The following is a 26738-nucleotide window of genomic DNA, read 5'->3' as shown; positions in this document are numbered from 1 at the left end:
AGAGTCACACACCTCCCAGCCAGCCACACACACACTCAGTCTCCCATACAAATACTTGGACAATCAATCAGTAACCCATATAGTTAATCATATAGCTACTGATCAACACATGCAGCAGTTTACAGAACAACAGACATAATGATGCACAAATTTAGACAGTTTAGTCACTAACCCATGCACTCAGTGAGACACATTTAATCACTCACTCATACATTCAGTCATGCACCTACTAAATCCTTTGTCCAGACACTTATACTTCCACTCATTCTTCAATATGTAAGACACATTTTAACTTTACAGAAACATACAGTCACTGGATGTTGTCATCAGTGATGTCATCAGTGATGTCATTTGAGATGTCATCAGTGATGTCATCAGTGATGTCACTGACCATGTCATGAATGATGTAATATGTGACATCATCAGCAGTGGATTGCGGGTGCGCGATATATAGTTAGTGCAACTAACTATATATGGAATTTCAATGGTTTTGTGTGAGTAAAATAAGGTTTTTTAAATGCTAATTCCTAACGATATATGGTCTATAACCTATGGTTTTTTCAGTGAATTTTCAAGGTTTTGTAAATGCTAATTCCTAACTATATATGGTCTATAACCTATGGTTTTTTCAGTGAATTTTCAAGGTTTTGTAAATGCTAATTCCTAACTATATATGGTCTATAACCTATGGTTTTTTCAGTGAATTTCAATGGTTTTTTAATAGCAAATATCATAAGCTGTCGAATGTCAAGTACGTGGTAAGTAAAAACATTTTCGTGTTTATGCACACTGATCTGCTTTGAATGCTGCCCCCCACCCCTCATTTCTATTAGGAGTACTCTCTCTTTGCAGATAGTGAAGGGTAGTTAACGCAGGCCTTTGCCCCCGTTGTAATACGTCGTGCCTGCTTCTCTCTCCATTTGATTGATTGTTCTCTTTGGTTCATTCTCTATTTACAAACAAGCACAGAGTCGCAATACTCTGTTTAGTCTTTGCAGATAGCGAAAAATCGTGTAAAAAAACAAAAGGAAACGAGCAAAATCAGTAGGCCACTAATGGGATCTCTTTTTGACCTCGCTAAAATAGAAACATTAGGAACAACCTGTTGAAAATAGCAATGTGTATGTACATAAGCGGCGTTCATTTGTGTTCACAGTACCCCTTGTTGATTGTTTGAATCGAGCATTGAATTGTTCGAAGTTGGTTCTCTTAAGGATCTTCTCTGCCTGCAAACGAGGAAGAATAGGAATATTCTCTCTCCCTTTGCAGATAGTGAAGGGTAGATAACGCAAGCCTTTAACACGTCGTACCTATTTCATTCCTCATTGATTGATTGATTGTCCGAACATTGACTGTTTGGGAATTAGTTCTTTTTTGAGGTATTCCCTGTTTGCAAATAAACGTTAGAAAATCTTTGCAAGTAGTGAAAGGGTACGTAATGCGGACCTTTCTCCCCCGTTGTAATCTGTCATGCCTATCTACTCCCCACTGATTGATGCACCTGTTTCACCCGGACCATTTACTAGAGATAGGTCATCTGGCCCGACCAGAGAGCACCCCTAGTGAAAAGGACATATGCAATAATAACGAAGTGATCACTGTATCCTGTTAACAGAAACTTTAGCATGAAACAACCTGGAAAGAAAAGAATAGGAAAACGAAAATCAGTAGGCCACTGATGAACTTTTTATTAAATAACAAACAAAGAAACGATAACAATACGTAATGATAAAACCTATTATTGTCCTAGAAACAAGAAACGTTAGAAGTAAGCCCGTAATAAGAAACCTGAAAACATCGCCCCTCACTGCCCCAAAACGTGTCTGTCCCACCGCCTGCCACGGCCAAATAACGGCAAACTGGGAAAGATAGAAGTCAGCAGACATCCGCCCCATTCTAGAAACTTCCAAAGGGCAACAGGTTTTCGGCTACGCCCAGCCGGAAGCAACACATATAAGGCGGGTCCTGCTGCCACGCCTCGGCCAGGAGATCATCACGTAGGGTGTAGCCGGAGGAGAGGCCGAGGCCAGCGGGACCCGGCCAGGGGGATTGACAACACTGGAGAGTTTCAGGGGGGGGAATGTCCGTGTCCTCGACCCTCCCCTCTCTCTCCCAGTCCGGCCCCGGTTGCCCTTGAGAGTTGCAGGTTGTCCCTCCACACTCTCTCCCGGTCCGGCCACCAACGGCCGGGGGCTGGGGCCGACGGGATCCGGCTGCAGCCGATGAGCCAAGGAACCCGTTCATGGGGCCAGAGCAAAGGGCGTCCGGCCGCCATCCACCGGAGGTCCGGCCCAAAGACGGACGGGACATTTCTTCTTTCTTGAATAATTGCTGCAACAACCCTGGGGGGGATGTCTTGCACATGCCTCCGACCCCCCCCCCCCCCTCGTCCTCATCGCCTGGTCCGGCCATAACAAATCTTAAGCGAGACGCCGTGGGGTGCACTGGGAGGGAGAGACGGTGCGAACAGGCCTCTCCCGCCTCCCCAGGTGGAGGCTTCCCAGCTGCACCGTCAGCGCTCCATGCGCCCGGAAAAGGGTTCTTCCACTGTGGCGATGCTGCAACGTCTCGCCCGGCAGGGTGGAGCCCGTCCGCTCATTTGACCCCGCGATCGCCAGTAGCTACCGAACTCTCAAAATGGCGGTCGACCTGGCAAGAGCGGGCCCAGCATAAAGAAATGGCCCGGTCACTGGTTGACTCCACCACCGTAGTCCTCCACGACCTTGAAGATTCTAGAGGAGCCGCGGGAGTCCCCGACCCCCGCAGACACCCCCGATGGGGAATGACTGCCATGATCGCCCGTGGAGTGACGAAACTGTAGCCGCGGGACGTCGGCGCTCCCATGCTGGCGCCAGCCTCAGTTTGAATGACTAGAATCCTGCAGACCTCAGTTCCGGTGAAAGCACAGTGTGACCCGGTAGGAAAAATTGTTGCACCCCCTCCCCTTTTTGACTGATGGTTCAAACCACCGATCCTTTCCTTTGCCCTTTTAACGGAACTTTGGACTGCCTCCCCCCCCCCGCGGCGCCCCCCCTCGTTATTTGCTGGGCGGCAACTTACTAGACATCACCTTCGTGACATCCAGATTTCAGCGCGTTCTGCTGCCTTGGAACTATTCGCACAACAGACCGCTACTGACAACCCACCCCCCGGGACGCCCCACGCCGGATACCCAAATCAGTGCGGCACCCAGGCAACATCTTCTGAATTTTCATAATTTGAAAGAACTAGTAACATGTCCTCATCAGGAATTTCCTCTTCAATCATCTCATCAGGAATTTCCTCATGAAAAGTCTGCAATGATGATTCTTGTAACTCTATGGTCTCCAAACATTCGATAAATTCGCCATCAAGACATTGATCAAAAAAATCATTCAAGTCATCTCCTCCTTGTGAGAATATTTCATTATTGGTGCTGTCAATTTCAATAAATGTAGTGGATAATTCAAAAGAAATTGCCACGGTCTCTTCGTTGTTTAAATGTTTTTACTGTTTTTGTTTTGTTGTATATATTTATAAGTTATTAAAGTTTTATATTCCTACTACTTTGTTGGAGTGCTATATATTTTTAATGTGACACATAATTGTAAAAACTTTGATGTACAAAGAGTCATCCCTGGAATCTTCCGCTTCAGGCTCGGTCCCCTCCCCAATCACAATACAGGATGGTTTTCAGATAGTATGAACACGTGTGGTGTGACGGATCTCATCGGGTGTGGGCCTTGATCTACTATAACTCCTTTGAAGAGGGGTGATTCTTTACAGCTGGGGCCATAAACTACATCTGCAGGGCTAGCTGATAGCCTAGGACCGGCCTGGACAATCGGACACAGAGGAAGAGGAGTGTCAGAGGGTGCGGTAGTGAATAGGGCGAAAGGGAGGTGTCGGGCGGGCACAGAGTGTGATTCTCAGGGAAGAGCAGCGCAGATGGGGGGAGGTTTATTGCCCATGCATAAGACAGAGAGCGGGGGTGAGCAGTGCCTGGGGAAGATGCTTGCGAGGGTGGGGAGCCATGCTACGAATCGACAGCGTGCAGAGAGTGGGTCTGGTCAAGGCATCTAAAATGGCTGCTGTGCACAACAAAAGTGTGGCATTTCAAAAAAGGCAAGATGGCGCAGACAATGTTTTTCAACACTTCCTCATTTCCTTCGAATCGAACGTTAACAGACGTTGGTGCATATTGCCAAAGTTAAGCGATATTTATCGCTAACGATGCTTAGCAACGAATGTTTTACCGCTAAGCATCGTCAGAAATTATCGAAGATAAACCTTGCTATTATCAAGGTTTATCGCAAATGCGATAAAAAACGGCCGCAATGCATGAATATCGCTAAAAAGTCAGCGATATTCATGCATTACCGAGCTAATGCTCTTAGCCATGTTATCCACCTCCCATTGGATAACATGGCTAAGAACTGCTCAGGGCAGGTGTTAGTTTTTGGAGATATTCGCGCTTAGCGCGAATATCTCCAAAAGTTGGTAATAGGAGATAGATATCTTGCATGTTGTAATGCAAGTTATTGTGGTATATGGAACTCATACCATAATCTCTCAGGAAAGCAGAAACTGATCCTTTTGGGACCGCCTGAGAAGGCCTAGGGGGTGAGGGGTACTCTACTTTGCCCCCTTTTCACGTTCCGAACTATTTTATTTTACTCTCTTCTGTAATTACACAAAATGGCAGCGATAAGATGCATCAGAGACAGACAGTGAGAGAAAGGAGGCCGGAGATGAAGAAGAGATGTCAAATACACATTGGAGATAATATAGTGGGAGAAGGGAAGTAAATATGAGTAAACTTACCATGTAACATAAAAATGTTCCACTCTATACTATAAGTCTCATTTTATACTACAATCACTTCGCTACAACCTCATAAATTAAAAATAAAAATGAATAATGTCTCAAACAATTTTTGTATTTCTAAATATAAATTTATTCTTCTGAATTTTCAAAATTTGAAAGAACTAGTAACATGTCCTCATCAGGAATTTCCTCTTCAATCATCTCATCTGGAATCTCCTCATGAAAAGTCTGCAATGATGATTCTTGTAACTCTATGGTCTCCAAACATTCGATAAATTCGCCATCAAGAGATTGATCCAAAACATCATTCAAGTCATCTCCTCCTTGTGAGAATACTTCATTATTGGTGCTGTCAATTTCAATAAATGTAGTGGATAATTCAAAAGAAATTGCCACGGTCTCTTCATTGTGAGCCATTTTATTTTGAAATTGCTTGCTGTAAATTGCAGAAAAAAATAATCACTTTCATTTATCGTTTTTAGTATTTAGTATAACAGAAGGACTGTAAATAAATAACAGAAAACATTTTTCAAATTATCTTAAAGTGTACAACATAGTTCCCCTTACAAATTAACAACTCACCTTTTTAAAAGTAGGAGAAGTGTTAGTACTGTGTAAACCAAACACCAGAAATTGAGCACCAAAAATTCCTCACAAATGTACCTCAGACAGTAGTATCACAAAATGGCTGTGGTTTCCTCTCATTTTAGATATATACATAACCAATTAACTTTCATCACACACAAATACAAAACCAAAGTAACATTTTAATTGGTTCTAAATTTCAACACTTTCAAATGTGTTTTCCCCATGCAATTTTCCATAGGACATTTAGATACGTCTACAGCCTGAATGGCTGAACGGAATTACACCAAACTTGGCAAAATGGTACATCAAACCTAAGAGGTCAGGGAGGATCTACTATGCCCCCTTATGGTCATTTGCCCCTTCGCTTTGGCCTCCTCTTGTCTCTCGATCCTACCGAGAGACAAGATGGCGGCCGCTACGGACTGTTTGGAATGTTTACAGACGCCGGAGAACCAATCACCTTCGCAAAGCTCCGTAACGCGAAAAGTACGCGAAGCGGAGCGCTGTTACAGATATATATCTTTTTTTGAACGTTAATTTCTCAAAATCCACTGGAGCACATATATTGAAACCTAGCAAAGGCACATCGGGCTACCAGTCCCTAATATTTTGCCAAGTTTCGTACAAATCCATTCAGCCGTTCGATTATTATTATTATTTTTTTTTTTGCCCCGCGGGCCCTTTTAAAACCTCCACATCAAACCTAGGGGGTCAGCGAGGATCTACTATGCCCCCTTATGGTCATTTGCCCCTTCGCTTTGGCCTCCTCTTGTCTCTCGATCCTACCGAGAGACAAGATGGCGGCCGCTACGGACTGTTTGGAATGTTTACAGACGCCGGAGAACCAATCAGCTTCGCTTCACAAAGCTCCGTAACGCGAAAAGTACGCGAACTGGAGCGCTGCCCGGTCCGCTGTTACAGATATATATCTTTTTTTGAACGTTAATTTCTCAAAATCCACTGGAGCACATATATTGAGACCTAGCAAAGGCACATCGGGCTACCAGTCCCTACAATTTTGCCAAGTTTCGTGCAAATCCATTCAGCCGTTCGGGCTAAAAGTGAGGCCAACCGCCCTAAGGAAAACTCAATGTTAAAAACACGTTTTGGGACCCCCCTTTTTTCTCGGCCCCCCCTTGACGAAACACCCCCAAATTTTCAGGGGCTGCTCAGAAACAAAATGTTCCATTTTCCTGAAAATTTCAGCCAATTCCGTCCACAAACGCCAAAGTTATTAGACATAGAATTTTCAAAAATCCCATAGAGAAAAAATCCTAACTATATATACCTACTGGCGACCGCCAGTAGGTAATATATATATATACCAGAGTCCACAGGGTGAGACTGTCTGCTTGCACGAGCTGCACGAGCTGCGGGAACAATACGGATGACATGCTAGCGTGGGGACTACAACTACCAGCAAGCATAGCGAACACTGCAACGGAGGTGGCAAGAGCAGTGCCTCCAATTGGAACAACCAAGCTCCAATGGGAGTACAATTAGCAGTTTATGGCCCACGCAAAATCCAACACAGGAAAAACGCAATGTTGGCAATGAATAAGGCAAACGCCGAAACGTGTCTGCCAGGTGTTTTTAATACTTTGTGTCTTCCAGATGGTGGCAATAAAATCGTACCTGGAGACATTTATAATGCATGTGTTGGACCCGTTCTTTCAGGAAGAGGCGGGACTGGTGGTATATGTTAAGTGATGTGGCCGGCTCTGCATTTCCCGACACGCCTCTCGTTCAGGTGCTCCACTGATAGCTGGCATTCCTCTGTTGGTGCTGCGTGCTGAGTGCACACAGTGGCGCCCCCCCCACCCAGGATCTTTATTATGGTATTGGGGAGAGAGCAGCGAATCTTTGCTGGTTGAAACTTCTCTGGGAGACAATTGCCGCCATTTGACAATTTCCGCAGTGAAGAGCGGGTGGACTCACAACTGGCTATGCTGGGGCATTATCATATGCCCTGACCGGTCACTGTACCAGAGTCCGCAGGGTGAGACTGTCTGCTTGCTCGAGCTGCGGGAACCATACGGATGACATGCTAGCGTGGGGACTACAACTACCAGCAAGCATAGCGAACACTGCAACGGAGGTGGCAAGAGCAGTGCCTCCAATTGGAACAACGAAGCTTCAATGGGAGTACAATTAGCAGTTTATGGCCCACGCAAAATCCAACGCAGGAAAAACACAATGCTGGTAATGAATAAGGCAAACGCTGAAACGCGTCTGCCAGGTGTTTTTAATCCTTTGTGTCTTCCAGATGGTGGCAATAAAATCTTACCTGGAGAAATGTTTAATGCATGTTTCAGACCTGTTCTTTCAAGAAGAGGTGGGACTGGTGGTATATGTTAAGTGCAGTGGTCGGCTCTGCATTTCCCAACACGCCTCTTGTTCAGGTGCTCCGCTGATAGCCAGCATTCCTCTGTTGGTGCTGCGTGCTGAGTGCACACAGTGGCGCCCCCCCCCCCCGCCCAGGATCTTTATCGTGGTATTGGGGAGAGAGCAGCGAATCTTTGCTGGTTGAAACTTCTCTGGGAGACGATTGCCGCCATTTGACAATTTCCGCAGTGGAGAGCGGGTGGACTCAGAAGCTGGCTATGCTGGGGCATTATCATATGCCCGGACCGGTCAATGTACCAGAGTCCGCAGGGTGAGACTGTCTGCTTGCACGAGGTGCGGGAACCATACGGATGACATGCTAGCATGGAGACTACAACTACCAGCAAGCATAGCGAACACTGCAACGGAGGTGGCAAGAGCAGTGGCTCCAATTGGAACAACCAAGCTCCAATAGGAGTACAATTAGCAGTTTATGGCCCACGCAAAATCCAACACAGGAAAAACACAATGCTGGCAATGAATAAGGCAAACGCCGAAACGCGTCTGCCAGGTGTTTTTAATACTTTGTGTCTTCCAGATGGTGGCAATAAAATCTTACCTGGAGAAATTTTTAATGCATGTGTCGGACCCGTTCTTTCAGGAAGAGGCGGGACTGGTGGTATATGTTAAGTGCAGTGGTCGGCTCTGCATTTCCCGACACGCCTCTCGTTCAGGTGCTCCACTGGTAGCCGGCATTCCTCTGTTGGTGCTGCGTGCTGAGTGCACACAGTGGCGCGCCCCCGCCCAGGATCTTTATCGGGGAGAGAGCAGCAAATCTTTGCTGGTTGAAACTTCTCTGGGCGACGATTGCCGCCATTTGACAATTTCCGCGGTGGAGAGCAGGTGAACTCACAAGCTGGCTATGCTGGGGCATTATCATATGCCCGACCGGTCACTGTACCAGAGTCCGCAGGGTGAGACTGTCTGCTTGCACGAGCTGCGGGAACCATACGTATGACATGCTAGCGTGGGGACTAAAACTACCAGCAAGCATAGCGAACACTGCAACGGAGGTGGCAAGAACAGTGCCTCCAATTGGAACAACCAAGCACCAATGGGAGTACAATTAGCAGTTTATGGCCCACGCAAAATTTTGGCGCCGGTTGAGGAATTTGCATGTAATTTTCCAAAATTTTGGCCAGCTCTGCTGCGCTCCTTCCCTGAAAGTTTCGGGGGGATTCGTGAAGTGGGGGCTGAGAAAAAAGGGGGGTCCCAAACATGTTTTCCCCATGTTAATTTCCATAGGACGTTCTGACAAGGCTACAGCCCGAACCGCTGAACGGAATTACGCCAAACTAGGCAAAATTGTAGGGACTGGTACGCAGAAGTGCCTTTGCTATATTTGGTGAAAATTGCTCTAGTGGTTTTTATGAAAATTAACTTCAAAAACACATATATATCTGGGCGGAGCCTAACCACACATCTCATCGTGAGATCTGATTGGCTGTCAGCACTTCATCCAAGAAGTGTTGGCAGCCATCTTGGGACCAATATACATGATAGCACCTCATTAAAAAGCATTGTAGTTAATAGAGGGTTTTAGGACTTTAGTTACATTATAAATCATTTGTTGATGGTACCATACTCATTTTAGGAATTGTGGTGTGTTCTAAGGTGATTTTACCATGTGAAAAAGCCTTCTGTTGGGATATCATGAATCATGTTTGAAAGAAAACTATTATCTCATGCTTTTCCCACAGTGGTTTGGAAGGGGATCTATACGCTAAACTGAAAGCATATTTTCTGTAAATTCACATTATCTTTCTCAGTCATGTGAGCATGAAGTCTGACATTCTCAGTAAAACATGTACATCCAACAAGGACAGAGACTGTCAGTTGATTCCTTGTGTTCTACTGCAGCCTCCTAGAGTGTTCTAAAGAACAACTAGAGCGCTAACAGTCCTACTTATTACAAAGGTATGGCACACCTGAAGCCATCTTGATTGGAATAAAGTGGTAACTCTTAAAACATTTAATTTAAAAAGGAACAAAATGAGGGGGTATATTTTGCCATAGAAAGTATGATTAGTGCTGCAGAAAGAAAAATTAGGGCACATTTTGAGTGACTTCCCAAATCCTCTTCTATTTCATTAAAAATTCTGACATGCAGTCTCCCAAGATGGCCACCAGAGACAAAAGAGCTCAAATGTAGCCCAAATATCACCCAGATGTAGCCCAAGTATAGCCCAATGACAGAATGTCCCAGAGTGTTCTAAAGAACCACTAGAGCGCTAACAGTCTTACTTATGACAAAAGTATGGCACACCAGAAGCCATCTAGATTGGAATGAAGTGGTAAGTCTGAAAACATTTTATTTAAAAAGGAACAAAATGAGGGGGTTCATTTTGCATAGAAAGTATGATTAGCAGCAGACTTTCCTGGTGAGCAGTAGCTTTAGTACAGTGAGCTAATGAGCAACTAGAGTGCTAACATTCAGAATTTATGGCAAATGTGTGACACATCTGAATGCCTTCTTGATGGAACCAAAATAAACAAGCATTGAAAATGCAATAGATCTCGCCCTCGTTTGGGTTAAAGCCATTCTGTTTGTAATGAGGTGGCTTTTTAGCTTTGCTTTTATTAGTGTGTTTAAAACTTTCATGTAAATAACATGCATATGTATGCATATATGTATATGTATGCATGCATTTATATTTGTATTTATATAGATATGCAGATTATATATGTTTATATATGTATGTATATATATATTCACTGAAAAAACCATAGGTTATAGACCATATATAGTTAGGAATTAGCATTTAAAAAACCTTATTTTACTCACACAAAACCATTGAAATTCCATATATAGTTAGTTGCACTAACTATATATCGCGCACCCGCAATCCACTGCTGATGATGTCACATATTACATCATTCATGACATGGTCAGTGACATCACTGATGACATCACTGATGACATCTCAAATGACATCACTGATGACATCACTGATGACATCTCATTTGATATCAATGACCACATCACTGATGATATCATTCATGTGACAATACAATGCATCTCCTCACATTTTAATATAACCTCTCTTTCACCCAGTGTTAAAAAGAGTATAATTTTTGAAACCATTGACACACCAATACTAGTTACTACATACGCACTCACTGATTGCTACGTCTACACACACCTTCACTCATTCACCCATACAATCATTCATACATACAATCACTCATCTTTACAACACTATCATATGCACTCATACACCTATACAGACACTCACAGTCTGCCACTCATCCATGGAGTTACTTACACACCTAGTCAGTCCTGTAAAGAATCAATGAGACTTCCATTTTCTTGTCCATACAGTTAAACATAGAGCACCTTACATTTTCAAACATATACTAACACATACTTACTTTCTTATACAATCATTGATACAAGTACAGATTGATCTGCACAGAGTCACACACCTCCCAGCTAGCCACACACACATTCAGTCTCCCATACAAATACTTGGGCAATCAATCAATAACCCATATAGTTACTCATATAGCTACTGATCAACACATGCAGCAGTTTACAGAACAACAGACATAATGATGCACAAATTAAGACAGTTTAGTCACTAACCCATGCACTCAGTGAGACACATTTAATCAGTCACTCATACATTCAGTCATGCACCTACTAAATCCTTCGTCCAGACACTTACACATCCACTCATTCTTCAATATGTAAGACATATTTAAACTTTATAGAAACAAAAAATCACTGGATGTTGTTATCAGTGATGTCATCAGTGATGTCATTTGAGATGTCATCAGTGATGTCATCAGTGATGTCACTGACCATGTCATGAATGATGTAATATGTGACATCATCAGCAGTGGATTGCGGGTGCGCGATATATAGTTAGTGCAACTAACTATATATGGAATTTCAATGGTTTTGTGTGAGTAAAATAAGGTTTTTTAAATGCTAATTCCTAACTATATATGGTCTATAACCTATGGTTTTTTCAGTGAATTTTCAAGGTTTTGTAAATGCTAATTCCTAACTATATATGGTCTATAACCTATGGTTTTTTCAGTGAATTTTCAAGGTTTTGTAAATGCTAATTCCTAACTATATATGGTCCATAACCTATGGTTTTTTCTGTGAATTTCATTGGTTTTTTAACAGCTAATATCTGTAGCTGTAAAATGTATTCTTCTTTAAATCCAAAAATATATTTTATATGTTTATGAATAATTTTTTTTTTTAATATTTTTTTTTCTTCGTTCCCGCTTCGCAAATCGGGAAGCTTCCCGTTAGCTGACCTTGATGCCGCGAAATAGACCGCGAGCCGGTAAACGTTTCTTTACCGCAAGTGCCGCGTTACAAAACAACATCGTGACGCCTCCCGTCCGCATGACGTTTCACGTTGTCGCGTGATACGTCATATGACGTACTACGTTAGCGAACTGGTACGCGAAGCGAGTCGCAAAGCGCAGGTTTCTGGAAGCAAACCGGGAGGCCCTGCAAAGCGCTTAACGTAAACACAGCAAGTCATGTGACTTGGTAATAACACTTTTCATTGGTTCATTTCACTTTTGGTTTCCTAATGATGTAAGACTAGGTCATATAATCTAAAATGAACACTTTTGATTGGTTGAGAACTCTTGTTTTTCCCAAATGATGAAAATCCCTCCTTCTTTCCTCACTCTGACTTTCATCATTGTGAGAGAAAGACCCTTTGTGATCACTGAGCAATGGCTTCTTTAGTAGCTTCAGCTGGTGCTTCCCCACCACCTCCACCACATCCAAGGAAGAGTGGACCACCTGCTCAAGTTGTAATTCAACAAGAAGAAGAAGAAGAGGAACAGGAGGACGAGCACGAAGAGAGGCAGTTTTTGCCTGAGCAGCCCAGGACGTCTCACCGGAAAGAAAACTTCATTTGGCAATTTTTTAAAATTCCCAAAGGTCAGAAAAAAGTAAATGCAAGATACGTAACTTGCCTTATATGTCAAGATAGACTGTCCAGAGGGACCGACAAAAAATACAGTTTCGGAAACTACACAATGCATCGCCATATGACTAGGTGGCATCCTAACAACTACAGTGCTGCACAGTTTCGGAACGACCTAGATAATCTCCCTATTATGGCCAGAAGATCTGTTGTACCGGAAGTAACGGGACCAGAGGGCAGGGAGATGGTGCCAAATATACAAATGAGATTTGGTGATGTAAAACACATCTGCGCATTTTGCGATGGATTCATTTCCTACGGAGAAAAAAGCATCACTCTGATCAACAGAGCTATTGACTATCATATGCAAGTTTGTCCGAAACGCCCCAAATAATAAATACTTCTTTTTTTTGTTTTGTTGCTCCTGTTGAGCCCTTTACAATGAATCGTTTTCATTGCCCCCTCCAAGAAAAACCCAAAAAAATATAAAACTGTTCCGAAAAATTCAAAAACAGTAAAAAAATGTTCAGAAAAATAAAAAAAAAAGTTCTTTTCAGAACTACCTCCCCGTTATTAAAAAATTGGTACAATATTTGGAACTGTGCCAACCTCTATTTCTCTTAGTTCGCTTCCCAGTTCGCGAACCGGAAGCGAACCAAAAACAGTAAGTATAAGGGAAGGAAACAGACACTTATGTTAAAAGAAAGACAGCTATAAGGGAGTAAACTAGAGATACCATTACCCGTAATCCACTGCTGATGATGTCACATATTACATCATTCATGACATGCTCAGTGACATCATCAGCAGAGGATTGCGGGTTTTTTGGCAACATGCCTTATCCACGGTTTAATAACGCTGCCTTTTGCTTTATATAAGTTTTCAAATTGTATGAAATATATACCAATAGGTCGTTATGAACCTTTAGGTAGTGCTTTTCTTCATGAGGTCTGGTCGCTTCCATACACATACAGATGTTTCAAAGATGATCAAGAAGTTTATCTGAATGGAGAGGAATGCACTGAGACGCCAGATCATTCACTAATGTGTAGGCACATACAGTTACACGGTTCATGCAACAAACACCGACCAAATATGGCTTGCGTGTTGCAAGGCACGCCAGTTCCTGCTATCATCCCCACGTTCAAGTTGTTGGAAAATGGTAGTTATTTGATGCTCAATAATGAAGATTGTTCTGAGTTAATTAAAAGTATTCCTTTTATCGTAACAGTAAGTGAACGGGTTATTTGCTGCAGAAATGTTCTATTTCCTCCCACACATGAACATAGGGAGTTTTCAATCTGGCCACAAATACCAACCTTGGGACACGTTTCAACGGCATGGCAAGAATAAGAGCTCTTTTGTCTCAGAGAGAGGTGGCCTTGAGTTCGGCCCGTGAAACTTTCGTACTTCACATAGCGAACACCCGTACAGAGGTGCACACCCTTTTCAATTAAGATTTGCCTTTCAATTTCAGCAACATGTTTCCGACTATCTTTAACGCATCCTCCACAAAGTCCCTGGCACACTTTTTTAAAGTTGTTACCAGTGGTCTCGTGACTTCATTTGAGAAAATCTTTGGAGTCATCCCTGCTTCCTTTCATTGTATTTTCTGCACTCTGGTTCGTGGATTGGCATTTTTACTTGCATTACCAGCGGACGCTCTTGTGCTTTTTTACATTTTTAAATATGGATGTCCCTCCTATGCAACCTCCGACCCTGCAGCTACTGACACTGTTCCGCAATCGCATGCTAGAATATTATGGCACAATGCCGTTGGCGATATTAAGCACGGCATATGGATTATCTTTTCGGTTCTCCTACTTCACCTGTGTCCAGCCTGTATTTCACTGCCTGACCTGTGATTTCGATTGGGCCATTGATTTGTGTCTCTGCGGACCGGTTTCTCCTGACGTCGACTTTAATCAGCTGATGACTCCTATCATTACTCACGAGTTGGTTTGTCCTGGCGAAAGGATTATGGCTGTGGCATTGATGCATGGACTACTTGGTCCCTGGAATTTACTGGCGGCAGCACAGTCTTTCTTGGAACAGAGCTTTCTTGAAAACCCACCGAGCTGTCCTCTGATGGTGATAGAGGATCCGGTGCTGGGAGAGCACGTATGTTCTTTTCCGCTTTTAAATTGGATGGCTGAACTGTTTTCGGATGAAGACGGTGACTTCCTATTGGAGGCTGTTGCAGCTTATTTTGCATACACAGTTATGTCATAGACCTTTTTCATGTTTGATATGCTGAGTACTAGCATTTCATTGACAATTCATTGACTTATTTGTCAAGTTTTTATTATTTACCTTGCCTATTGGCTTAAGACTCGATAAAGTACTTGGCTGTTTTATTTTTCTTTAGCATTAAATTTTCCTAGTTTTTAATGCTTTACCTTGCGGACCGTCCACATATAAACTTGCAATCTGCTCTCATGAGATGGCACTTCTATTATCTTATTCAGTTCGTTTCCGGATCATGAGGAGGTGTCATCTAGGTCCTGGATATCTTTACACCGTGTTAAGTTAGCATGGGCTCATTACCGGTTTAAACGCCATTTTTCCTTTTTTGCAACTTCTGCACACGACACTTAGTTGTTGCTTTAGCTTTCCACCTAGTAGTTCATCGTGGTTTACATGAGAATAATATGTTATTGGTCTACTATCTGCTTTACTTGTTAAACTATATCTGTACAGCGAGTGCTAAAGTTTCAAGAACAACACGATACAGAATTGTTATGAGGTCTGATCTCCACGACTTCATACTCATAACATAAGTGCAACTTCTGCCAATTCTGGGCATGAGGCGGGTTTTATATTGCTTTGCCGAACACACATACACAACAGTTGATGCGGTTCACATGAAGAGAGAGCTGGTGTATGCTGATGTGATTCCTTCAAATCTAAGACACTAAAGTATAGGCACGCCCTAAACCAACACAAAGAGACCTTCTTAGCAAATAATATAATATGTGTATTAGGGAGGGTGAGATATAAGCAGCCGCGGGCCGTGGAGGGAGTTACGATGGGGCAGGGAGGCGGGGAGGGGGAGAAGCAGGGTGGAGCCCTCTCTACCTTGCCCCTCCCCCTCCCCGCCTCCCTGCCCCACCGTAACTCCCTCCACGGCCCGCGGCTGCTTATAAGTGTTGCTAACTCTTATTCATTTACAGCATGTTAACATACTGTCACCATTCGCTTTTTATGTACTAGTAACTATGCTGGTAATTTTGCTACTGATAATATGTGTACTTGTATTCTCCACCCTGCTTCTCCCCCTCCCCGCCTCCCTGCCTCACCGTAACTCCCTCCACGGCCCGCGGCTGCTTATAAGTGTTGCTAACTCTTATTCATGTACAGCATGTTAACATACTATCACCATTCACTTTTTATGTACTAGTAACTATGCTGGTAATTTTGCTACTGATAATATGTGTACTTTTATTATCTAAGGTACTACGCCTGAGAAGACGGCATTAGTAAATAAACATTTCAAATACACATCTGTTCTTCTTAACTCCATGTTCTGGTTTCTAAGAAATCTATAACGACCGACTGTTCATGAGTTCCACGTATCCTGAGGTACTATAAGTTCATATTCTGGATTGTCTAAACATTGAGAGTTTGTTATATCCAATGTGACACTGTACCTAGCTTGCTAAGGAGTTTTTGATTACTAACGTGAGTTTTGGGACACCCTAATTCGCCGAGGTTCCAATCCTCTGTCCACAGTTCTGTGTGAGAACAGAAACCCTGCAACAGGGGCACCCCCGACCCTTGCTGGAGCTTCATCACACTTGCGATACAACTCCAGCAATGCATTCGCCGAGGTTCCAATCCTCTGTCCACAGTTCTGTGTGAGAACAGAAACCCTGCGACAGGGGCACCCCCGACCCTTGCTGGAGCTTCATCACACTTGCGATACAACTCCAGCAATGCGCCACCTTTACGGCACAGATACATCACGCATCTGTGCTGTTTTTGCCCCATGATGCGCCGCATTGTAAATGCAGCACACCATAGGTGACGGAACAGCGGCACAGAATGACTAACACATCCCTGGTGATGCGCCAGTCATCATAAATGTATCCCTATGCTTCTTATCTTGTTAGAGATGAACCGCCATATGTATCATCAAAGTTTTTTGCATTTCCTAAATAGCGAACTTTAAGGAATAAATAGCGATTCTTTACCATTCCTAGTTTGCGATGAGCTATTTGCTAATTAGCCGAATGTAGCCCAATGAAGCCCAATGCAGCCCAATGTAGCCCAAAGATGGCCGCCAGACACACAAAAAAACAAATGTAGCCCAAATATCAGCCAGATGTAGCCCAACTATAGCCCAGTGACAGAATGACCAATCAGCTTCGCAAACCTCCGTTACGCGAAGCGGAGCGCTGTTACAGATATATATCTTTTTTTGAACGTTAATTTCTCAAAATCCACTGGAGCACATATATTGAGACCTAGCAAAGGCACATCGGGCTACCAGTCCCTAATATTTTGCCAAGTTTCGTGCAAATCCATTCAGCCGTTCGATTATTATTATTATTATTTTTTTTTGCCCCGCGGGGCCCTTTTAAAACCTCCACATCAAACCTAGGGGGTCAGCGAGGATCTACTATGCCCCCTTATAGTTATTTCCCCCTTTGTTTTGACCTCCTCTTGTCTCTCGATCCTACCGAGAGACAAGATGGCGGCCGCTACGGACTGTTTGGAATGTTGACAGACGCCGGAGAACCAATCAGCTTCGCTTCACAAAGCTCCGTTGCGCGAAAAGTCCGCGAACCAGAGCGCTGCCCGGTCCGCTGTTACAGATATATATATTTTTTTAAACGTTAATTTCTCAAAATCCACTGGAGCACATATATTGAGACCTACAAAAGGCACATCGGGCTACCAGTCCCTACAATTTTGCCAAGTTTCGTGCAAATCCATTCAGCCGTTCGGGCTAAAAGTGAGGCCAACCGCCCTATGGAAATTAACATGGGAAAAACGCGTTTTGGGACCCCCCTTTTTTCTCGGCCCCCCCTTGACGAACCCCCCCAAAATTTTCAGGGGCTGCTCAGAAACAAAATGTGCCATTTTCCTGAAAATTTCAGCCAATTCCGTCCACAAACGCCAAAGTTATTAGACATAGAATTTTCAAAAAACCCATAGAGAAAAAATCCTAACTATATATACCTACTGGCGACCGCCAGTAGGTAATATACACATACATAAATGCATATGCATATATATATATGTGTGCGTGTAGAGAGAGGTAGAGAGGTAGAGGTAGAGAGGTAGAGGTAGAGAGGTTGAGACTAGTAGAGAGAGAAGTAGAGAGAGGTAGAGAGGTAGAGAGAAGAGAGTGAGTAATAAAGTAGAGAGTGAGTAGTAGAGAGTAGTAGAGAGCAGTAGAGAGAGTAGCAGAGAGTGAGTAGTAGAGAGTAATAGAGTGAATAGTAGAGTGAGTAGTAGAGAATAGTAGAGAGTGAGTAGTAGAGAGTGAGTAGTAGAGAGTAGTAGTGAGTAAGTAGTAGAGTGAGTAGTAGAGAGCAGGAGAAAGTGAGTAGTAGAGAGTAGTAAAGAGTGAGTAGTAGAGAGTAGTAGAGAGTGAGTAGCAGAGAGAGAGAATAGTAGAGAGTAGTAGAGAGTGAGTAGTAGAAAGAGAGTAGTAGAGAGTGAGTAGTAGAGAGTAGTAGAGAGAGAGTAGTAGAGAGTGAGTAGTAGAGAGTGAGAAGTAGAGAGTGAGTTGTAGAGAGTAGTAGATAGTGAGTAGTAAAGAGTGAGTAGTAGAGAGAGAGTAGTAGAGAGTGAGTAGTAGAGAGTAGAGAGTAGTAGAGAGTGAGTAGTAGAGAGTAGTAGATAGTGAGTAGTAGGGAGTGAGTAGTAGAGAGAGAGTAGTAGAGAGTAGTAGAGTAGTAGAGAATGAGTAGTAGAGAGTGAGAATTAGAGAGAAGTGGAGTAGTAGAGAGTAAGTAGTAGAGAGTAGTGGAGAATATTCCAAAGTTTGGCACAGCACCACTTGCACAATAAGTCCGATCAAATCATATCACTTAGAGTCCTTATTGAAGAGCTGAATCTTGGTGTATATTCAAATGCTTTTATTTTCCTTAAGTTTATGTACCACAGCCAGCTGACGCGTTTCGTTCTGTACAACAGGACTTCTTCAGGGCGTTCTTATTTCCTTCAAGTTATGTCGGTATCCTGTTGTCATACAACTAGATATTTCTTCCAAATGTTAGACGAGACGTAAGTACATTCCTATTCAAAGTGACTAGGTATCCATTTTACCCACACAATTTGGGCAGACTTGAGTAATTTATAGCATCCTCAAAGTCAGTCTTTCAAAAATTCCAAAGTATAGGACATGATAATCCAAATCCAAATTTTTCTCAAAAAAATCATTTTCAATCATTCGGAATTTCGGCGTTTGGGCAGATATGACCCAGGGAATTAGCCCCCCTCTGCAAATGCGCCAGTGGCCTGCGTTGCAGAGAGGTGTAAAAAGAGGCATAGCCTCATTACACCTCTGTGCAATGCAGCCCCCTGGCGCATACTGGAGGTTCCAGGTGGGCTAGTTGGCCCCCAGGGACTCCCAGTATGCAAGGGGAATTAGTTCCCCCTCTTCAAACATGCACGGGGGCTGCGTTGCAGAGAGGTGTAAAAAAGGGTGTGGCCTCATTACACCTCTCTGCAATGCAGCCCCCTGGCGCATACTGGAGGCTCCTGGTGGGCTAGTTGGCCCCCAGGGACCCCCAGTATGCAAGGGGAATTAGTTCCCCCTCTGCAAACGCGCCATGGGGCTGCGTAGCAGAGAGGTGTAACAAGGGGCATAGCCTCATTACACCTCTGCAATGTAGCCCCCAGGCGCATACTGGAGGTTCAAGGTGGGCTAGTTGGCCCCCAGGGGCCCCCAGTATGCAAGGGGAATTAGTTCCCCCTCTTCAAACATGCACGGGGGCCGCGTTGCAGAGAGGTGTAACAAGGGGCGTGGCTTCATTACACCTCTCTGCAATGCAGTCCCCTGGTGCATACTTGAGATTCCTGGTGGGCTTTCAGGTCTTATATAGTTAGGAATTAGCATTAAAAAAACCTTTGCAATTCACTGAAAAAAACATAGGTTTCAGGCCTTATATAGTTAGGAATTAGCATTTAAAAAACCTTTGAAATTCACTGAAAAAACCATAGGTTTCAGGCCTTATATAGTTAGGAATTAGCATTTAAAAAACCTTTGAAATTCACTGAAAAAACCATAGGTTTCAAGCCTTATATAGTTAGGAATTAGCCTTTAAAATTCACTCAAAAAACTATAAGTTTTAGGGGTGTTATAGTTAGCTGGACATTTCACTCATACAAAACCATTGAATTTGCTCCTATATAGTTAGTTGTACTAACTATATTTCGCGCACCCGCAATCCACTGCTGATGATGTCACATATTTCATCATTCATGACATAGTCAGTGACATCACATGACATGGTCAGTAACATCACTGATGACATCTCAAATGACATCACTGATGACATCATCCAGTGAATGTGGTTTGCTTCGTTATTTGAATATGTATTATATATATAGCAATTTGCATTGAAGAATGAGTGGATATATAAAAATAAATATTTGGATGGAGGATTTAGTAGCAGTGTAATTGACTGTTTACTTGACCAATTTATAGTGTCTCACTAAATATAGTGGATAGTGACTAAACTGTTTGAATATCTGTATCAACCAGCGGCATCTGAGGAAGGCGTAAAGCCGAAATGCATAATGCTTAGCTGTTTCCTGTGAATAAAGGCTTCCTGACAAGCACCCCGCTGTGTCCTTGGATTACTTGGTGAAGGTGATCGTTGTTTGGATATTTACGCGTCTGCCAGGAGGGCGTTACAAGGACCCGCCTTACAAGTATTCCGGGAGCCTGCTGGCAAACAAACTGTGGCTTTCAAGGTATTGAAATTCTCCCGAGACCGCCTCATGATCGAGCCTCGCAAGTGGCTGCTGTCACTGACAGGCCGTGACTGCACGGGGAAGAGGGATGATTGCACTCTCTTCACAGCCCGGCTTGTTTCGTGTATTGAGGCTGAGGCGTTGGGGGCCCGAGGGACGCCTTAACACTGCAATTAAGGGGACACCAGCTTCTACACGGCCCCACCTTTGAGAGGCAATTTTCAGCGTCCACATGGACTAATAGTGATCCGGCTGTGGTACTTACCACCGAGATGTACATTGGGAACTGAAGTTTTTACATGGACTGTAGTTTCCCTCGGCAGTTGGGTCAGCTGATCTCCCACTAACGGGAGCGCCACAATGAGTTCAAAAGGTGGGAGGAGGTGTTTCCCAGGTCAACCAGCGGCATCTGAGGAAGGCGTAAAGCCGAAATGCATAATGCTTAGCTGTTTCCTGTGAATAAAGGCTTCCTGACAAGCACCCCGCTGTGTCCTTGGATTACTTGGTGAAGGTGATCGTTGTTTGGATATATATATATATATATATATATATATATATATATATATATATATATATATATATATATATATATATATATATATATATATATATACTTCTTGTTTTTTTGCTGGGGAAAAAAGTAACATTATAGATAGCTGAAATGTTTAGTAACCACATAACGTTATAAACTTTAAACACAACTGAAATTTACTAGTTATAGTTTTCTCAAGCAACTATAACTTGTACTCTAAGATAACAATAACTTGCGCCTCCGACATGCGCAGTTTTGCTTCAATAGGTTCACTGCGAATGTTGTAGTGATATTATTAATGATGTCAACAAAAATTTTACAAGTGATGTAATATGTTGGGTAATTAGCAGTGCATAGCGAGGGCGCAAGTTATAGTTACCTTAGAGCAGGAATTATAGTTACTTGAGATAACTATATCTATACTGATGAATTTCTGTTGTTTAAAGTGTTTAAAACATCACGTTGGTACTGAACATTTCACCTAACTATAACATTACTACAACCTTTGTTTTTTTCAGTGAATTTCTAGGGTCTTTTTAACATAAAACAATATTTAATTACCATACATAAATCCAACTGCCAGCAGCAGTGGATGATTGTCCTCAGAGTCAGACAATCCCACACTGTGCAGGGCCTTTGTTTGTTCACAGCGGGGGTAGGTCACAGGGCCTGGTCTCTTGCCAGGCCCTCGGCCAACCTCCCGCTTCCAGCCAACCCCACGCTGCGCTCGGCCTTCGGGCACTGCACAGGGGGGTTGGCCAAAGGGCCTGATGCTGAGGACCTAAGGTCAAGGGCTTTTTTTTTCAAAGGGAAGGTGGCCACATGGCCCCACTCATCTAACCTTTTATGGCTCTGTGGACCCATCTCTCAGAGCCATATATATTGTAAAGGGGAAAGGGGAAAGGGGAAGCGTAGTCTACTCCCCAGTCCTCATTTGACCCTGGGGACCCCATCCCTAAATCTTAGTAGACCCTGGGGACCCCATCCCCTGGGTCTTTTGTTAAATAAAAGGGAGAGGGGGCTGTATGCCCCCCTCTCCGAACCTTATATGGCCCTGTGGCCTTATTGTTTTAAATAAAGGGGACGGTGACCGCGTGGCCCCCTACCCTGAGCCTTGTTACTCCCTGGGGACCCCATCCTCAGGGCCAACTCTAAAAAATAAATAGGAAGGGGCTGCGCAACCCCAATGCTTGAGCCTCTTTAGTCCTAGACACCCCATCCCCAAGGGTTGTACAGATAGGTAAGAAACGAGGAGGGTGCCATGTGCCCCCCTACCAGAGCCTCTTTAGGCACCCAGGGCCTCTTTAGGCACCTAGGGCCCATGCCCCCCTCATTGAGCAGTTATCAGCACTGGTGACCCCCTTCCCCTGGGCCCATACTATTAAGGGAGGGGGCCCTGGTTCCCATCCAGTGCACCCACCATACATTTGTTGAGGGTCATAGGGGGAAGCCAAAGTCCCCAGCAGCCCCAGCCGGCTACTCGCATGCAGCGGGAGCTGGCATTGCTCCTTCCTGGGAGCAACCACTAATGCTCGCTACAGGCACGAGCAATATTTTGATCTGTTTCCTTGCCTGCATCAGTGCAAACAGGGAAACGGATCAAAAGTCTTGTCCCAGCTGGCAGGAGCATCTGTAAAGCTCCTGCCCACTGGGAAGGGACTTGGCATTTGCTCCTGCTTGGTGGGAGATTAAAAAAATGCTCCCATCACGGGAGGGTGCCGCATGCCCCTTCCTAGAATAAACTAATTTCAGCCCCGTGGATGGGCTACCCTTGGCCTCTGGAGGCTCAGGGAGGGGGGCCGTTCATTCTCCTTATATAAACTAATTTCAGCCCATTGACTTTTAGCGGCCCTTGTAGGGGGGACCACACAGTCCCTCCTTTTATGAATACAGCCCTGGGGGTGGGCTCTCCAGGGGCATAAACATAGTAAATGTGACCCCGGTGGCATTTTTCTTTTCATCCCATGGGAGTCCAGTGGGATCGCAGCATTTTTTTCCTTTGTAAGAAAATATTTTTGTCTGGGGGGGCATGGTCCCTCTGGATCTACTCCATGGGGCCTAGGGGAGGCGGGGGTTGGGGTATCCATTCCCTGCCTCCTTATACTATTTATCTTGTTTTACTTCATGACAGGGGACTTGGGGCCAGATGTAAGAGCCCTAATACCGGTCGGTAACGGCCGAATTCGGTATTTGGGCCATTATTTTACAGAATCGGTAAATTTACCGATTCGGTAAATTTACCGATTCTGTAAAATACAGAATCGGTAATTTTACCGAATCGGTAAATCAAAATGTAGGTGACACTCCTGAGAGTGGTAAAATACCGAATCCGGGTGTGCATGCACATCTGTGCATGCACACTGTGCAATGTGACACACAGACATGCCTTTAGGGCATGTATGTGTGCCACATGTCACACATGCCTTTACTTGGGGTGCTGAAGGGTGTCAAAGTGACACCCCCTGCACCCTTGCAGGATTCGGTATTTACCGATTCGGTAAATACCTAATCGGTATTGCCCATTGATTCCTATGGGCTTCAAGGCCCATAGGAATCAATGGGCAATACCGATTCGGTATGTACCGAATCGGTAAATACCGAATATTACCGATTCGGTAATTAAAAAATAAAATCCACCTACATCTCCCTCCTTCATATTTACCGATTCATAAATACCGAATAATTTCCTTGAATGTCCTCTGAGTGAATGATTGAGGTACGTGTATGAAAGTATCACAGAATGAATGTGGCAATGTGACTGCATGTTTTGAATAAGAAATTTCTACTTTTTTCTTATTATTTCTAAACCCTTTGGTGAAGATTCCCCCTCTCTGTTTGAAAATAGAAAATAAAACCTATGGTGTAAATAAACTGTATATCGAATTTTGCTCTATTGTAAATAAGAATATTTCTAACAAAAAATCTTTCTTAAAAAAACAATTTAATTAATAGATTTATACAGACTGAATTGGAGGTCGTTTCTAGAACAATTGTTTGATTCATTGTTCACTGATATTTGTTAAAGTTCTACGCAGTACTGGCACCCAGTACATAATAGGGCAGGGGGATTAAAACTACCTCTAAGTCAGAGGTGCAGAAAGATGCTTCTTTAAGTAGCAGTCACGTTTGCAGAGTGGCGGAGAAAGGGTGCTGGGCCTCGGACCAGTGGTCAGAAATTCCACTGCATTGGACTTAGAGGAGGTACCAAGAGGGCTTCTTGGCCCCCAAAGTCCCTCAGGAGTAAATTGGACTTCATCCCCATCCCGTAGTCTGCCAGGAAGTGTGTGGAGAAAGGGGGCATGTCTTCCTTAGATGTCTTAGCACTCCCACTATGTGGGACTTACTGCAGGTAACAACAAGGGTAGTTGGCTATCAACGACAATCTTGTCACTAAAGATCTATCTATAGGAAAATATAGGGAACCTTATTAAAGTTTATTATTCTTTAAGACATTTTAAAATTATATTAAAATATAATAAAAAAGTAAATTAGTTTTAAATATCGATTATTAACCTATCAAATTTAAATGAATTAAATTAATTCTAATCATAACATTTAACAAAATTTAGTACATAGTAATTCAGAATAAAAATGTTAATGATGGTGGGATTTTTTTGTACATTATGGTTTACAAATTATTTATTAATTATATTGTGATACTTCAATTATAAGAATTATTTAGTGCACCTTCAATTTGATGTGTGAATATGTAGTAACATTTCATTGTATTAATTTTAGGTTAATAATAAATATTTTAAACTAATTTACTTTTCTATTATATATTAACATAATTTAAAAAATTTCTTAAAGAACAATAAACTTTAATAATGTTCCCTATACTTTCCTATAGATAGATCTTTAGTGACAGTGACAGTGGTGGAGATGGCCGTCTAAATGTGCAAAGTGACTATCAGTAATTTTGGAATTTGGTTGTAGGGGGCTGCACTCTTTTATTTTAGTAGGTGGAAACATCTAAATCTGTTCCTTAGTGTAAATCCATACTCGGAAATGGTAAATAGCAAAAATATGCATACATACCTATATGTGACTAAACATACAGATGTATATTAACTTTGTGATTCAGAGAGTTTAATCGCTTAAAAAAAGTAGGCGATAAGAGGACAGCCGTGTAGGAATCGGATCCTGTCTATAAAAGTGCATTGGCTACCAGCATATTAAAATGATCAATTTGATTAAAAAACATATCATGAACAAATTCGAAAAGGGGCACACACAAAGCAATGAGAGACAAAGAGTACTGTGTAAAACAAATAACGAATTAGAGAAAACCAAAGTCATACAAACAGACTTTATTTCTGATTTCACACTGTGTTTTATTGCAGGCATCCAATGAAATTGAAGAGGGTTTAACATATGCCAGGCTGACCTTTCAGCAGAATTCCGAGTCTCAAAAAAATGCCTCTGACCGGAGAAAGCAACTTGAAATTGACGCTCCTAGCAAGTCTAATGAAGATACATATGCAAGTGTTTCAATAAAAAATTGAATCTGAGTTAATTGTACATGTATTTTATTTATGAAATAATTTGGATATGATTTCTAAATGTCCAGGTTTCTATTTTAGGTACACGGAAAGAATAATTCATATGACGGGTATAAAGACTGCCATTAGGAGCACACCATTGAATGTATTGTACAAACTAAAGACAACCTGCAGGAGGTCTTTCCTAGAAGGTACAGAGCATCTTTTTGGTTGCAAATGCTCTAATTAGGAGTTTGCTATCGAAAAACTGCTGTCAGCAATGTACTATACCTATTGTAGGAACTTGTAACTTTTTATCAACTCCTAAAATGTGTTTAGAAATGTATAAGAAATCACTATTTGGAAGGGCGTGTCATAGGCATCCCTTAAAAAACAGCATTTTCTATCCGTATGTATTAATATTTTAGGACTGGATTAGGGATCATAAATCATTGAATAGTTACCGATCACCAAATTGGGGTCGTAAGCCACTGACAAAAGCGACCCCTTCCACATTTGGAATGTAAAAAAATTGGAAGTAGGTAGTGGTTAACGGGATCACTGAAAACTGTAATACAAATAAAAATAAAAGCAAACTTTTCTTCTCAAACACAGCCTAGTTTCATCACAGACATGGTGGTTTGCTGATCCCGATAGGCAACCATCCCTATGATGGTATCTAATCGTAGTGATTTGTAATTCGCAACCAACTCATTAATATTCACGATGGTGGGTCAGATTTCATCAAACCATGCTCTAGATTATTTTAAACTGCCAAATTAGAGCATAGGTCAGTTCTAGTGGGCTGCAGACAGTTTGTGACCAGTAATTTGTGACAGGGCCGGACTGGAAACCAAAACCGGCCCTGGCAAAGTGCTCGGCGGTCCCCTGGAGGGATGTCGGGGGTGCGACCGAGCTCTTTGCTGGGCAGCCGCGGTCGGTAGTGGGATGACCTGCAGGGTGGTGACGTGGGGAGGGGAAGGGGCAAGGTGCGGGGTAGTAATGTATGGATTACGGCGTTTTACAGGTAAGTAAACATTAAATAATTAAAACGAATTTTGTTGCGCGCACCGCATCGCATTTGGTGATGCAGTGCACACAACGAAATTT

General features: G+C 43.0%; 1 protein-coding gene across 4 annotated transcripts in view; it reads left to right on the top strand.

The window, feature by feature from the left end:
• The window catches only part of C5_1H1orf162 (chromosome 5_1 C1orf162 homolog), a 358091-nt gene extending 332433 nt beyond the window's left edge, over positions 1–25658 (top strand). For all 4 annotated transcript variants that reach the window (XM_078641275.1, XM_078641272.1, XM_078641273.1 and 1 more), the window contains exon 6: positions 25491–25658. In XM_078641275.1, coding sequence (XP_078497401.1) covers positions 25491–25652 — 162 coding nt within the window. In that variant the 3' untranslated portion in view covers positions 25653–25658. The remainder of the gene's footprint in view (positions 1–25490) is intronic.
• The last annotated feature ends 1080 nt before the right edge of the window (positions 25659–26738 follow it).

This window comes from Lissotriton helveticus, chromosome 5_1 (assembly GCF_964261635.1).
Source record: "Lissotriton helveticus chromosome 5_1, aLisHel1.1, whole genome shotgun sequence".
In the NCBI taxonomy this organism is placed as follows: Eukaryota; Metazoa; Chordata; class Amphibia; order Caudata; family Salamandridae; genus Lissotriton; species Lissotriton helveticus.
The sequence above is the reverse complement of the archived record's forward strand: the minus strand, read 5'-3'. Positions and strand labels throughout refer to the sequence as shown.